The sequence below is a fragment of the Gymnogyps californianus genome, chromosome 16 (genome assembly GCF_018139145.2).
Source record: "Gymnogyps californianus isolate 813 chromosome 16, ASM1813914v2, whole genome shotgun sequence".
Lineage (NCBI taxonomy): Eukaryota > Metazoa > Chordata > Aves > Accipitriformes > Cathartidae > Gymnogyps > Gymnogyps californianus.
Genome location: NC_059486.1, coordinates 12,865,203 through 12,881,531, shown reverse-complemented (window position 1 = coordinate 12,881,531; position 16,329 = coordinate 12,865,203). Strand labels below are relative to the sequence as shown.

Below are 16,329 nucleotides of genomic sequence, written 5' to 3'. Positions count from 1 at the left end.
CAGCTTTTCTATCAGAGTATTTCCTAGGCTTTTGAAATACTGCAGCACACCTTGATAGAATTCTGTACATCTCTGTAAAGTTTGGCTCATGTTGTAGTTGTTGCAGAAATAGGAGGAACTTTTTTTTTTCCTGTCCTGATCAGTTACTTAGAATAAACAGTAACTCAGACTCCCTCACTATATGTATTTGCCACAGAGTTGATTGGATGCTACTCTACCAAGGCATGATGGTGCTGGCTGCTAATCAGGTGTGGTGGACTTGGGAGGTAGAGGATGTCTTTCGGAAAGTGAAGAAGGGACAAAAACAGGCAATGAAACTTTATGCTAAAAAAATGCATAAGCAAATTGATGACCTGGTTACCCGCATTACAATGCCTTTGAGCAAAAATGACAGGAAAAAATACAACACTGTTCTCATTATTGATGTTCATGCCAGAGACATTGTTGATACATTCGTAAGAGACAGGTAAACGCCACCCCCCAACCTACTGAGAAAATGCCAAATGCATACATTGTCTTTCCATCCTTTTACCTCATGTGAGCAAGTCTCTCTTGTGTAGCATTCTGCAGGCTCAGGAGTTTGAATGGGAAAGCCAGCTGCGTTTTTACTGGGACCGAGAGCCAGATGAACTGAATGTGCAGCAGTGCACAGGCACGTTTTCATATGGTTATGAGTATATGGGTTTGAACGGACGTCTTGTGATCACCCCGCTTACAGATCGTATTTATCTTACGCTCACACAGGTATATGTTCAAGGAGATTTTTACTAACAAACCCTTTTAAAATACACTTCTAGGCAATCACATAATTGTTTTATTGCTACTTTCTGTTATCTGCTAGATGCCAATGTGAAGGCTAATATGTTTGAAACCAGTTGTGATGTCCTTCTAACCTGATTGCATCAAAGATAATATAGAATGCATTCACAGATAAAATTTAAGGCTTTTTGTACCCAAGGGTTAAGTTATGATTTTGCTACCAACCTAATATAAATGTAATCCAAACTTTGCTTTGGTTTTTGGTCTGTCTCCAAAGGCTTTATCAATGTTTTTGGGAGGAGCACCGGCAGGGCCAGCAGGTACAGGGAAAACGGAAACAACCAAGGATCTGGCCAAAGCCCTGGGCTTGCTGTGTGTAGTGACAAACTGCGGAGAAGGCATGGATTTCAAAGTAAGAGTTAAAGATCTGTGTTCTCTGACAAAGTGCCAGTTACTGCTCTTTTTCAGTGCCCAGGATAAGGACATATTCTGAACTGCCTAAGTACCTCCCTTAGAGATACAGTGCTGCTTGATAATGAAATATAGTAAAAAATGTCTATTTTGAATAAATTCCTGAAGGAATTTCAGGTGCTTTCAAGCAGGGGAGCAATGACTGGATGATATGTCTTTAAGGTCATCATAGGCAATGTGCACTTGGGAAGTAATTATTGCAAGACCTTATGACAGATTGCTAGCTCCTGCATATATAAATATCCAGAGGTTTTAACCAGTCATTAAGAGTTGTAGCATACTCCAAAGTTTGTTGACGCTGAATGTTTTATATATTCATTGCTGAGAAGTTTTTCTTGTTGTTCTTATTAGGCAGTTGGTAAAATTTTCTCTGGTCTCGCCCAGTGTGGAGCATGGGGATGCTTTGATGAATTCAATCGTATTGATGCTTCTGTGCTTTCAGTCATTTCTTCTCAGATTCAGACTATTCGAAATGCTTTAATGAATCAGTTGAAAACATTTCAGGTAAACATTAAAAAAGAAAAGTAATTATGAAGGCTGATCTTGTTTTTGAGGCCAAGATTCAGGGTTAGACCCCATCATTAGATCAAAGGGCTGCTTCTTCTGTAATTCATTTGTGTGGAACATTTCAACCTCCAGAGTAGGTACTCTCGGTTTCAAAGATGTTCAATCCTTGCTGATTTCCTAATCCTTTGCTAGGTTCTTCCTTTGTGAAGTGGGATAAAAGTAAGCTACATAGGATAATAGTAAGTAAACGGGATAATAGTATAGTAGTAATTAGGGAGAGGAGTAACTTAACTTGATGTGGATTGTGAGGCTTCATTTACTGATGTTTACTGGAATTCAGAACGCTCAGACAGAAAATTTGATTGAGAAGTGTGAAATGTCTTGATGTTTATATCCAAGATACAAACAGTGGGATGAATGTATCTGGATGACTGTCTAAAGCTAAATATTTTAACATGTTGTCCTAAGTGGGTGCCCCAGTGTTGCTGGTTTTCTCTTTGAGCAAATAGTACTATTTATTTCAATTCCAAATACACATTGTTCTAACGTTTTCTTATGCCTTTAGTTTGAAGGACAGGAAATTACCCTTGATAGCCGTATGGGCATTTTTATTACGATGAATCCTGGTTATGCTGGCCGGACTGAACTCCCTGAGTCTGTAAAAGCTTTGTTCAGGCCTGTGGTTGTTATTGTACCAGATCTTCAGCAAATCTGTGAAATCATGCTCTTTTCTGAAGGGTTCCTTATGGCAAAGGTAAGAAAATTTTATTGCTACCCATACCCATGTACACACCCATGTATGCATGGCCAGTGTTTGGTTGCGACTTACACATTTGTGATTCTCTAACTTAAATCTCAAACAGATCCTTGCCAAAAAGATGACAGTGCTATACAAGCTGGCAAAGGAACAGCTTTCTAAACAACATCATTATGATTTTGGACTGCGGGCCCTTAAGTCAGTGTTGGTGATGGCTGGAGAACTGAAAAGAGGATCAGCAGACCTCAGTGAGGTAGATTTGCTACTTAGTTTCCCTGGGCAGATCATCTTTTTCACTGGGAAGGGGATGTGTTTACACATCTGCTGTAGTTTGTCTGCATTGAAAATAGGAGCGTTGGTGTTATTTGTCTTATTATTTCACTTTGTTCTTACTGAGTTTTCTCATGCCCTCTGCCAGCGAGTTACCATCAGAATTCAAGTCAAAGTATGGAAATCTATAGAAAATGAAGTATTTTACTTCTTGTTAAGTCCAGGATGCAAATAGCCAGATGAATGTCTCTGGATGAATAGCAAAAGCTGTTTTTGAACAGTGAGTGCTCCAGTCATGCAGTTGTTAGTTGTGTAGCTCTAGTAGTACAGTAGACTTACAAATGAAAGTTTTTCAATACTGTATTGCTTTTTATGGCTTTCTTTCTACACCTATTTTTTATTTCTATATGTACGGTTGTGATACCCAGTTCCCTAGGAAAACTCTTATTCAAATTTCTTCTTGAAAACTTGGAGACAGCTGAAGGAAACTCTTCTATAAAGTTATGTACAGATACACATTGCAGGTTGGCAGGAAGTTGGGGTCTAAATGATGGTCTCAAGGGGACTACAGAACTTGGGTATGTTCATAAAACTGTTGGTTATTTTAACATCAAATCAGGGAAGCTGTGGTGTGGGCCACTCCAGCCATTTGGCATTTGGTTAATATGGCATTATTCTTAGCTATTGGTCTGCTTAATCCTTATAAAATAACCTTTGTTTCCACTAGTAACTGATGCCAAGAAGACATTCTCAAAGCTGTACTGAAGTAATCAGGCAATATGTTTTAGAGATGTTTGAAGTTACTACATATTAGATAATTGGTTAGCTATTTGGTAAAGATTGATTCTGCTATGTTTTGTCTAGGAAGTTGTACTGATGAGAGCTCTACGAGATATGAATCTTCCTAAATTTGTGTTTGAAGATGTACCTCTCTTCCTTGGCTTAATCTCTGACCTGTTTCCTGGCCTGGATTGCCCTCGAGTCCGCTACCCTAACTTTAATGATGCTGTAGAACAAGTGCTGGAAGAAGGGGGTTATGTTGTTTTACCAGTCCAGGTATAAACAATGTTAATTGCTTGAGTATTTGTTGTAAACATTAGGCTGGATATGCATTGCTGCACTCTGGAGTGGCTCCAGGAAAGCTTAGCTGATATAGACCAGCTGCTGATCCTGTCCATAGAAGAATTATGGACAGCAGTCTGTTGAATCAATATTTATTTTTCAGGTGGATAAAGTAGTTCAGATGTATGAGACAATGTTAACTCGTCACACTACAATGGTAGTTGGACCTACTGGAGGTGGCAAGTCAGTTGTCATTAATGCTTTGTGCCAGGCCCAAAACAAGTGAGTATAGAATTTGATACCTGGAAATCAGGTTGTAAAATGGCATAGACTGCATTATTCAGCCCTGTGTAGTCATGACAGGATCAATAGCTGACCATAATATTTGCGTGGGTTAACATGAGATGGTATTGTGTCATTTTAATATTGCTTTTCTGCTGTATCTTTAGGCTGGGATTATTGACAAAGCTTTACACACTGAACCCTAAAGCTATGAGTGTGATTGAGCTTTATGGGATCCTTGACCCTACCACACGAGACTGGACAGACGGAGTCCTGTCAAACATTTTTCGGGATATCAACAGGCCTACTGACAAGAAAGAGCGAAGGTAGCTAGAGATCATTGTGATGATTTTTAGATACTGAGTTTTACATCAATTTTTTTTTAATATATTTGATACTGCACTATTTAAAAAACAGATGCAAAATAAATAGCAAGTCTCTAGGGGTCTTTCTGTCTTCTGTGAGTTTCTAGCCTCAGTGATGGGAACCATGCAATTATAAAAAATGAATGGGAGGCTTCAAAACACCTGGACTGACATTGACACCATTGATGGCACATCTGAATTCTGAAATATGTTAGTAAAATCAGAGATTAGTCAGTGCCCCTTGGCTCCTGTATCCATAGGTACATTCTGTTTGATGGAGATGTGGATGCTCTCTGGGTTGAAAACATGAATTCTGTCATGGATGACAACAAGTTACTCACCCTGGCAAATGGGGAGCGGATTAGGCTTCAGTCACACTGTGCTTTGTTGTTTGAGGTAAGTGATGACTGTACCGTTTAATACATGGGAAGGGTTAGATACAGATGGGTCTACAAAGCCTGAAAAGCACTTACTGTGGCTGTTCTTTGTTTAAGTGTACGATTATCTTGTATGATGATTTTATAGGTTGGTGACTTACAGTATGCATCTCCTGCCACGGTATCCCGCTGTGGAATGGTCTTTGTAGATCCAAAAAATCTGAAGTATAAGCCCTACTGGCAGAAGTGGATCCAAGAAAGAGAAAATGAGGTGGGAATTTCTGCACTTGTTCAGAGAGTATCTGTATTAAATACTGAACTGTAGACAGCTGTAAAAAAAAAAAAACAACTTTGTAAAGGCAGACTGATTTTCTGACAAGAAATCTAATCGCTAGGCCTGCAGCAGAGGGCTAAAGAGAGTTCCCAGCTTTTCTAACTTCTGGTTGTTTCTGAGAAGTGAAGAACCAAGAAATCGGTTTACCTGATCTCCAAAATTGCTTAGGTCCTTGTTTCTTACATTTAGATTAAAACCTCAAGTCCACAGGGAATTGAAGTAGGACAACTTAGTTGCTAGCACCTGATGAATGCAGATCCTCACCTGATGAAAACCCAGTCCATACAACAGTGTCACATTTCTTCATGTGACTGTACACTGTCTTTGGTAGAATTGATTCCTTCAAGAACAATTGTACTTGGTCAGCCAGGTATTGATGGGAAGCTCTGCTGTCAAAAATCGGCTCTCCAGGTTTCTGTGTGCTGAATTATTGTCCTTTCTGTTCCTCAGCAAGAGAGAATTGAATTGAATCGTCTCTTTCAAAAATATGTGCCCTACCTTATTGATATGATTGTAGAGGGAATTGTGGATGGCAGACATGGAGAAAGGCTGAAGACCATTGTTCCTCAAACAGATTTAAATATGGTAAGGAATAGAGAGTAAAGGTTGAAAAAGTTTAACTAAAAAGAGAAATGGAATGATGGAGAGAGTAAAAACCTCCCAGGGAAAGCACAGGAGTAGAATCTGTGCTGAAATGTCAGTTTGCTAGTGATGAGCACCAAGAGACAAAAGAAACAGTCAGTTCCTAACAATGCTCTTCTACTGTCATTAATACGCATATCAGTAGATACACCTGTAAGGACAAAATATCAGCAAACACTCAAACAGCTGAAAACATATTAAGAGTTTTCATGCAGCTAAATGGCAATTCTATTTACAGTTTTGTCTTGTTTTACAACAGGTGGTGCAGTTGACTGTGATGCTGGAAGCTCTAGTTGTGGTACAGCCTGATGATCCTGATGTTCTGGAGTGTTTTTTCTTGGAAGCTTTGTATTCTTCCTTAGGTGCTGCTCTTCTTGATGCTGGGAGAATTAAATTTGATGAAAATGTTAAACGTATTTCCTGCATGTCTACTGTTCATGATGACAACATCCTGGCTAAGCCAGGGGAGCTACCAGGTAGGATCTTGTCATAATTTAGTCTGAATCCCATTGATTATCTTAGAAAAGTGTTAGTTTCCATGAAGGCAGAACATTGTTCTTCCTTCCAGCTAGCTATCCTGGCTGCAAGATATGCTCTCTGAAGGACTGTCACTGAAAACCATGTAGAGATACTGATGCTAGATGACTCTCAGCTACTGGTCTGTCCTCACAGAACAGTACTTTTCTATGCCAAGCTGAAGAGATAAACAGTGAAAGGAAAAATAAAACGTGAAAGGAAAGCCAGTGGAAGGTGCTTAAAAAGCGATAGTATGATCCAAGTGCTGGACTAGGAGAATTTTGGATCATGTCTTACTGGGTTAAATGACAAGTAACTTAACAGAACACAGTGTTGCCCAGCTTGGTCCAGAATCTTACTCTTCACTTTCATCTCAATCAGATTATTTTCTTATGAAATATTTCAGTGTCCTAGAAAACCTCCAGTTGCTTAATGGTTTGCAGGTCAGCTGCCAACTTTGTATGACTTTCATTTTGATGGATTTCAAAAAAAGTGGGTACCTTGGATGAAACTTGTTCCTGAATATATTCATAAGCCTCAAGTGAAATTTCTTGACATTCTAGGTGAGTGTAAGATAAAATACAATGATGACATGCCTTTAATTTATAATGTGCCACCACTGAGTGCATGGCGCTTAACATGAGACATCCTCTTCCTGTACTGAAGGTCACCTACTCAGGTTCAGTTTCTTGTGATGGCACAAATCAATTTCTTTAATGTTCTTCTCATAGTAGTTTAGCAGGAATAGAGTTGATACTTACAGCACTGTGTAATAAAGAAATGAGGAAAGGATGAAAAGCTTGTTTCAGTTAATAAGACTTATTAGGAGCTAATAATGCCTTTTACAGGCCAGAATAGCAAAGATTCACAGTCTGCTCTACCAGAAACTCTAGGAAAAATGTCAGCTCCATGGTTCAGGTACTTGGTAGATAAAAATTACATTCTGAAGGCCGTTACTGGTTGTTACTTCAAGCACTGTATAATGGTGACAGGTGCTTTTCATAGTTAAGGACAAATTAAGGCAGGTTACTTTATAGTAATACTTTAGCAAGCACAGGTTAACTTCACTGACACAAGAGATAATTGTATGATCTCTAAAGTTGCTCCTAATGGCAGGCTATTCACATAGAAAAGAATTCATCTTTGTAGAGTTCTGGGAAAATGCTTATGATCCAAATAAATCCTGATTATATCCTTGAAATAGGGATTAAATGGAGCTTAACCAGTCCATGACCCTCCTATATGGAAGATAACTTCTTTTTTAATGTATCTATAGGAGAAAAGATCCCGATGATAAAAGCTGAAAAGAGATGGTTGAACAATTAAAATTTTCTTTCAACATTGTTAGTGAGTTGATATTTCAGATTATGTCTTTGTGCAACTGCATGTTAATACCTTGAGAGTCTGATCCAGCACTATTCTATAAATATAAATCCCCGAGCTGTACTGCATTTTAATTTAACCTGCTATCATATTGATGATCTTTTTCAGTGCCTACAGTGGATACAACACGCACTACTTGGTTACTAGAACAGATGGTGAAAATAAAACGCCCAGTTGTTCTTGTAGGTGAATCGGGTACCTCTAAAACAGCAACTACACAAAACTTCCTAAACAATCTGAACAAAGACCTTAATGTATGTATGAGGCATTTTGCCTTGTTTGTAGAGCTGTGTTTTCATTCTTTGTCCTTGTGTTAAATTTGCATTGTGAAGCCTGAGTCTGTGGGTAGCAATATTGACATTAGTAACGTGACTGCAAGCTCCAGACCCAAAGCGTGTGAATGATTTGAGAATCCTTCAGGATCAAAGACGTTTTGTTCTGTTCTATCATGTACAGATTTAATTTTATAAAGTAAATATGTATTATCGAAGTGCTAAGAAGGGGATTATTTTTCTTTGTCATCTGTAATTCAAGTGAATAAATGGACCACAGAAGTGTTTCCTGTATGTCTGATAGTCTAATATAAAGAATATTTTTTGGATGGTCTCGTTAAAAAAAAGAACAGGTAAAAATCCATTCTTATCCATTTCCTCCCCTTTGCAGCTGCTGCTAGTAATTAACTTCTCTTCTCGTACAACATCAATGGACATTCAGAGAAACCTAGAGACAAATGTAGAGAAACGAACTAAAGACACTTACGGCCCTCCTATGGGAAAACGTCTCATTGTTTTCATGGATGATATGAACATGCCAAGGGTAAGCTGCCAATAGTTTGCAAGGTAGTATAGAAACATTTGGGGTGGCACTGATGTGGTCCCTTCATACACAGATCCAATGAATCACAAGTCAAGGAGATTCATGGTAAGTGCATAACTGGATTTCAGCTTAGGATCTTCAGAAGAGTTGGACCTGTGTGCAGTAGGGGGTGTTTCTGTCTGTTACAATATTTGTCCTATATGTAAGAGAGATGCTGTTGGATCATTTCTTTATGCCATTAAAATCATGTTTCTATGGCCTGATATTGGCTACAGGTTGTGTATTGTAGAAACGATCCCTTTCTCTTTACAAATGGAGCAAAAGAGTATGTGTGCATTTAGTTTATTTCAGAGAAGAGGCACTTTTCCCATAGGAGACATTGGAATGAATGTTCACAATCAGTGCTAGAACTTTACAAAGTGTCACTTAGTCCTTATAATGTTCTCCTGAGTATGGAGCACAATATTTCCACATTTATAGCAGTAATTGGCATGCTGATGTACTGTGCTCTAAACATCTTGACTCTTTTGTATTACAAAGGTTGATGAGTATGGCACACAGCAACCCATTGCCCTGTTGAAGCTGCTGCTAGAAAAAGGTTTCTTGTATGACCGTGGTAAGGAGATGAACTGTAAACTTCTTCGAGACCTGGGTTTTATTGCTGCCATGGGGAAAGCTGGAGGAGGTCGGAATGAAGTTGACCCTCGATTCATCTCACTCTTCAGTGTTTTTAACGTACCTTTTCCTTCTGAGCAATCACTGAATTTGATCTATGCCTCCATCCTGAAAGGCCACACTGCGGTAATTTCACTGTTTTTATAGGATTGCTCAACAGGTTTATTATTTTTAAATAGACATTTATTTCTGTGTTATCGCAAGACCTGAAATCTTCTGTTATCAGGCTTTCTTATATTTAAAACCTCATGCAAACCTTTCCCTTCCTCTTCTCTTTCTCAATGGGTTTACACTGTTTTGATAAATTCTTGAGTAATATGCAAACATTCAAGTCAGCAGATAATTTATAAACTTGGTGCTTTTCATAGGTTGAAACCTGTGAACGATTCAGTTATGGTCCCTGTAACCAAATACACAAAGGTCAGCAAAATCTTTCCTGAATGACAATGAAAAATTTAATATAATGCAGTAGACTGCATTACTAGCAAGTAACCTGCAACATTATATAAGAAAAGAGCAGTTTATTTTTTCTGCTATAGAAGTGCTGTGGAAATTCCAGTCATGGAGTTTGATGTTATCTTCAGCACCGTGCAAGCTCAGGAGTGAAGCTGGGGCCTGCCCAAAACATTTAACTGCACAATGTTCATACTACAGAGGAATATGAATTTCTGAAAATGTTTGCCCTCAGTTATTTGAAATATACCAAGGAGGTTTAAAAGCTGGAAAGCAGAATATGTTTAATAGCATTGACTTCTCTCTGGGCAGTCTCATGAAAACACCTCTTCTTTCTCATGTTTGCAGGTGTTTAATGAGTCTATATCAACCATCTCTGACAAGATTACTGTGTGTACTTTGGAGCTTTACAAAATGATTATTTGTGACCTACCCCCTACTCCTTCTAAATTCCATTACATCTTTAACCTGCGGGATCTTTCCAGGGTCTATAATGGACTTATTCTTACAACTCCAGAGAGGTAAGAGTAGAAAAATTGTCTTCAGTGGTCCTACCCCTATTTATATTGGATGAATCTGGGTGAAGATGAGGTAATTTGGTACAGGAAATCAGTCACATTTGGTCACTTTTCATTAAACCTTCACCACAATGAGAAAATGTTCAGGAACATTCTAAATTGTGATCTTACTCTTGATGACAAACAGTGATGCATTAGTCTTTCTTAAATAAGACATCCAGAGGTAAAAATGCAAGCAAATTAGTTATTGTGAAAAGAACAAAACCGAAAAGAGTAAAAAAAGTCAAACCAGAATTTGGTCAGTGTTGTTAACCATATGGCCTCAGGAATCATGTCAGCTCATTTGGTGCAGTCTGATATTGTGATGTTAATTCAGGTTTCAAACAGTGACCCAGATGGTGAGAGTTTGGAGAAATGAGTGCCTGAGGGTTTTCCATGACAGGCTGATTAATGAAGCAGACAAAGCATTGGTGAGTAATTTCTTTCAATTTTTAGTAGTCACTGACTATTACTATGGCAACTAATTTGCAACAGCAACATTACCAGCTGTTGCACTCAGGTCTTGCAGTCAGAGTGCAGACTTGTCTAACCACTATGTTGCTCCGTTAATTTCAAACATGGCCCATGGAGTTTTCTTTTCTAAAATAAAGTGACTATGGCAGACTAAGTGAGCAGATCTGCTGAAGGAATGGAAAGTGTTACTCGGTTTGCCTGTCTGGGAAAACTGGTTAGCAGTGGCACAGGTGGCAAAGTGTGAAAGCAGTGCAGGGGAAAACTCAGGAAATTGCTTCAAGTCAGTATGTTCCTTTAGGAAGGATTGTATAAGAATGTATATACATACTATACAATCAAGTAGGAAAAAGGAGGATAAGAGCAGAGTCCTTAATGGATTCAGTTTTGGCTGTTACACAAACTGGAAAATGCTGCAAATTATATCTTAAAACACATGAGAGAATGACGCCAGTTTTATACCTTGAGATTAGGGGAGGAATTGGGGTGAAGTTTACTTACATATAAGCAACTTGTGAAGCAACTTGCTTAGATGAAAAGAGGTAGATTAAGATGGCTTCAGATTTTTCTGCTTAAAACTTTCTCTTCTAACATACAAAGATACATTTCCAGCTCAATTTTCACAACTCAGAATAATTATATCGCAACTTTTCTGTATTTGTACATTCATTCAGACTTACAAGATTTGTGAGAAATCTTGGTGGCAAGACATCTATGAATGGTGAGAAGGAAGGTTTATTAATATAATATTTACACCAATATATGAGAAGGTATTTTTTTTAACAGGCTTATCCTTTTCTGTCTTAAACTTCTGCAGTCCATTGACTTGAATGATTCTTGAACTGCCTATTAGATCATTTTAGATCGTACATAGAACACAATAGGAGGCTGTGGTCTTTGGATCTTCTAGTGACATAAGTATCCCCTTGACATCAGTCAGTATTTGAGCAAGAATCTGCATTATCACCCTTCTAAGTGTTACTGGATTCAGAATCATCTGCTTTGTTGTGTTGCCTGACTCATTTCATATCCTTGAAGGTACAAGGTCATATAAAAAACCTGATTGAAAAGCATTTCAGAGATGACTTGGAGCAGGCCATGAGGGATCCTATTCTTTTTGGAGATTTCAGAATGGCACTGAGTGAAGGAGAACCTCGTATTTATGAAGATATCCAAGACTATGATGCAGCAAAAGCTCTCTTTCAGGTAGTGTGCATGAGCTTGGAACTGTGCCTGATTCTGTCTCTGTGCCTGACGAATGGGCAGGACCCTGCCCCAAACTGTAGGAAATCTGTTCTCTTTCTGTGTGCACATAGAATTTTATGTGCCCCGTTACCCATTTGAGGTCTGCAGTAATGAAAATTGAGGATCGGCTACAGAGTTGGCAGTGTTTTCCAATAGTTTATTTTCCCTGATTAAGGGGAAAGGAATAATGCTGCTAAATGGGTTGTTATTTTATTAATGTTATTAATTGTTTCATTGGTCTCCTAGTAACATTCTGTCCACCTTTCTGTACAGGAGATTTTGGAGGAATATAACGAAGTTAATATTAAAATGAATCTGGTTCTTTTTGATGATGCTTTGGAGCACTTAATCCATGTACATCGCATCATACGGATGGATCATGGGCACGCCCTGCTCATAGGAGTGGGAGGCTCAGGAAAGCAGTCTCTAACGAGACTGGCTGCCTATACAGCTGGATGTGAGGTTAGTGACCCTGCATCTTTGCAGTGAACGAAGACAAGGAAAGCAATATTGTGATCAGATTAAATTGATGGAGGTGGGGAAGGAAGTCAGTCAAGATAAGATCAGGCTGCCATCTCTTCCCTGTGGAGAGAAAAACAGGGTGAGGTGATTGCCAGGAGGTCTAAGATGATGACTGTGGGTGATCTGGGCAGGAAGCTGTCAGTGCCTGAATCTGGGTTTTGGCACTAGGGACAGAAAACACGGATGGGCTTGATGCTGAGCAACTAATAGTCCCTAACTACTGCTTTTGCTACTTATCTGTATTACAGCAGCACTCCAGTGCTGCTTGAGGAACCTTGTTGTGATTGATACTGTAATATTTCAGATGATAGGAAATGTTCCTCTCTCAGAGGTACTTTCAGTCTCTTAGAGGCTTGGAAGGGAAGAACAAAAAAGGAGGATGAACACAAAGCAATTTTGAAAATGCAATCCTGCAGGGTTGTACAAATGTAATTTTTAAAAAGAATGTAGTGCATAATTTTTTTGATACTTACACATTTACTGATGATAGGGGCCAAACCAAAACCCTTGATCCAGTCTAATTGAAATTCATAGTTACCATCATGTCTTGGGTCCATCTGTGTCTTCTCAGTATATGTTTGCATCCTTAGGTATTTGAGATCATCTTGAGTCGAGGATATGGAGAAAATAATTTCCGAGAAGATTTGAAAAATTTGTACCAGAAGCTGGGTATTGAGAACAAGTCAATGGCCTTCTTGTTTACAGATGCCCATGTAGCAGAAGAGAGTTTCCTGGAACTCATCAACAACATGTTAACTTCAGGTGGCACAGGCAGCCTCAATTACCCCTGATCAGTATCTATTTGTGACTCATAATCTCAAATGTGCCCTTGATCCAGCTATTACTGTTTCACCCTGTGTCCTCTGCTGCTTTAGTTAGTTACACCTTTCAGTACGGCCTGAAATGATCTTGGCCTTAATAATGGCTTTTTGGCGTCTTCTTACAGTCATTTATATGTGTCTGGGAAGGCTATAGGGTAATTCATGCTGATCACGATGATGCAGGAGTCTCAGATTTCTTCCAAGACTGAGGTATAACTTCAGCTGCGTTTGGCCACAAACCCACCTTTTCTCCCATTGGCTTTTGAATAGCATTCACCTGAACTGCAGCAACTGCTTATATATATATGTCCTAAAACGTAGTTTAGTATCTTTTAGTGTATGCAGCAGCTGAAAATGAGCAGCAGCTGGCACTGTGCGACCACCCTCTCTATAGAAGGTCCTACACAGTCTGATTTGAAAACAGATGTGTTAAATCTTAGCCCTTTCCTTGGTCTAGTTTTCCCTGTTCCTGGTCTGCTTATGTCTGTCATTAGGCAACTGATGCAATATTTGCCATGTGATTGAGAGAATGAAAACGTGAACTGATGGTTTGTAGACACTAATGAAGATTTTCTTTGCAGAATTAAAAGCACTTTATGTTCTTGTGACATTTTGTATATGTTGCTGAAGCCCAAACAAAAATGAAATAATTATTCCTCTAAATCCCCTTGCATCATCCTAAGTACTGCCTCTCTATTTTCCATGGGGGCTGGGGGGAGGAGGAGAAGCACAGAGAGATTAATAGGTTCATTCAAAACTACCCAGAATCATTTTTGCAGAACTAGGTTTAAAATTTGTGACTCTGGGATCTGCCCTATCCCCAGCCATATGGTTTTCTCTTACTGGTTGTTCTCACTAGCATTCTTCTGTCCTTATGTTACAGGAATGGTGCCAGCCCTTTTTCCAGATGATGAAAAAGACACAATACTAAGTCAGATTGGAGATGAAGCTGCTAAAGCTGGTGTGAACCCAGCTAAAGAGAGTGTCTGGCAATATTTTGTAAACAAATGTGCAAGCAACCTTCACATTGTCCTGGGAATGTCCCCAGTGGGGGACAGTCTGAGAACGTGGTGCAGAAACTTCCCAGGTATCAATTGTACACACGGCTGAGTCCCTTCCCTGTGAAATACAGGTTTGCAGGCAAGAGAAAATCTCCAGTGGACACTCAGAGATATCTGGCAGCTAAAGCTAAGCAGCGCAGGTTTCGTGATTAAGGATTTGCAGTGCATGCTTTTTTTTCCAGTTAATTACCACATATCAGCGAGTATTATTGATTAGCATTTACCAGATCAGTTCATTTTCCAGCTGAACAGCTAGAAATCAATTGGTCATCCTCACTGAACTGGAAATATACAGCCTGTGTCTGCAGCCTCTCTTCTGTAGGTTACAGAAGAATGCATGGTATTAAATCATTATGAAAGTAGGACGGTGGTAAGAGAAACATTTTTGTATCCAAAGCCAAAAAAAGGGCATGGTGAGAGGGACACCCACTGAGAGAAAAAAACACCTGAGCCTGGTGGATGTTGTGCTTCAGCAGGTGGCTGAAGGGAGTCCTGGGAGTGTGAAGAGACACATGAAAGATGGGTACGGGTGGGAATCCTAACCCAGGCATTAAAATACCTTGTTGCAGCTCTTGACTGCATCCTGTAGAATGGTACAGCCTAAAGGGTAGTACGATGGGGTTAGCAGGACACAGGTGCAAAGTTGATTGTTTACTATCAAAATGGAAGTATTGACTTTGTGGTAAATTTTGTTGCTAAGCAGGAGTCGAATAAGACAGATCCTGCAGATTCTTGATGCAAATAAAGTTAAGCGTGGGACTGCCTGGCAGATTAGGGTCTAGTTTTACAAAGGAATTTTTCAGATAACACTATCCTTTTATTTTAAGGTCTTGTCAACAACACTGGTATTGACTGGTTCTTGCCCTGGCCCACCCAGGCCTTGTATGCAGTTGCACAATCCTTTGTCGGTATGTAAAATGTCAGTATTTTAACCCATTAACCCTTGGGATAGCCTAAGAAATATATTCTTTACTTTGCAGTTATTGTAGATTTCATAATTTGATTTCCCATTTTGCTTGTTACCCTGAGTCTAAATGGGTGCTGCCAAATCCCAGTCAAAAAATGTTTTTGGATGGAAGTTTCTTATTCAAATAGATTTTAAAAATTGCTAAAATTCAAGTTCCCAACCCTGCAGACAGTGTGGCCTGCCTACCAGGAGGCCCAGGGTCTCTTCTGACTCTGCCTCGATCTTGCTTTTTGCCCCAGAAAGCAGACTTTTTTTGTGCCTGGCTTAGATGTACATAAGAAAGATGGTAATTGGCATACTTTTAAAAAAAACCGAAACCTTTGAAATTTTTTATTTCTTCTGCCCAATTTTAGGAAATAGCACACGCATCCCATCAGAGAGCTCCAAGTCAGTGATTGAGCACATGGTCATGGTGCATGAATCTGTAGGGGATTTCAGCAAGAGGTTTCTGCAGAAACTGAGACGTAGAAACCATGTCACACCAAAGAATTACCTTGATTTTATCCATACTTACTCAAAATTGCTGGAGGAGAAAAATGAGTTCATTTTAGGTAAGGCTATGTAGATTTTTCTACTTTTTAATAAGTGATTTAAATATTTTAAAAAGAAAAAAAAATTGTGGTGAGAATCCCACCTATTACCCACATTACGCAAAAATAATTTTATCAGTACTATCTCAAATGCTGTGCTGGCATCTGGTTTTGACATTGGACCAATACCCTGGCCACATGTGAATGTTCAGACTGTCTGTCAAATGGTGGGCTCGCCTCAAATTCTTTTGTGCATGAACCAGAGCCAGAATCTCCAAACCAGACACTCGTCTGCTTGGGGAAGAGTCCGATTAAATCTAATACCAGCTCAGCCTAGCTCAAGTTTTGACATTCTTCCTCAAGCAGCAATTCTTATTCATACGTCAGTGGGCACTGAAATATGTGAAGCAGATAAAACATGAACAGTGTAATATGGAAAGCAAGTTGTGGCACAGGGCCACTATGTCACAGCTCAAGTGACATGAA

General features: G+C 39.2%; 1 protein-coding gene across 1 annotated transcript in view; it reads left to right on the top strand.

Annotated features, from left to right (window-relative positions):
- DNAH10 (dynein axonemal heavy chain 10) overlaps positions 1-16,329 on the top strand; it is a 58,920-nt gene that overhangs the window by 23,007 nt on the left and 19,584 nt on the right. The window contains 25 exon segments of the mRNA XM_050906417.1: positions 197-466; positions 561-744; positions 1,037-1,171; positions 1,582-1,734; positions 2,303-2,491; positions 2,601-2,747; positions 3,629-3,820; positions 3,990-4,108; positions 4,276-4,434; positions 4,734-4,869; positions 4,999-5,121; positions 5,635-5,769; positions 6,086-6,302; positions 6,786-6,905; positions 7,834-7,979; positions 8,389-8,541; positions 9,082-9,342; positions 10,018-10,190; positions 10,564-10,657; positions 11,736-11,903; positions 12,216-12,404; positions 13,055-13,226; positions 14,169-14,372; positions 15,174-15,254; positions 15,667-15,864. Coding sequence (XP_050762374.1) covers positions 197-466; positions 561-744; positions 1,037-1,171; positions 1,582-1,734; positions 2,303-2,491; positions 2,601-2,747; positions 3,629-3,820; positions 3,990-4,108; positions 4,276-4,434; positions 4,734-4,869; positions 4,999-5,121; positions 5,635-5,769; positions 6,086-6,302; positions 6,786-6,905; positions 7,834-7,979; positions 8,389-8,541; positions 9,082-9,342; positions 10,018-10,190; positions 10,564-10,657; positions 11,736-11,903; positions 12,216-12,404; positions 13,055-13,226; positions 14,169-14,372; positions 15,174-15,254; positions 15,667-15,864 — 4,118 coding nt within the window.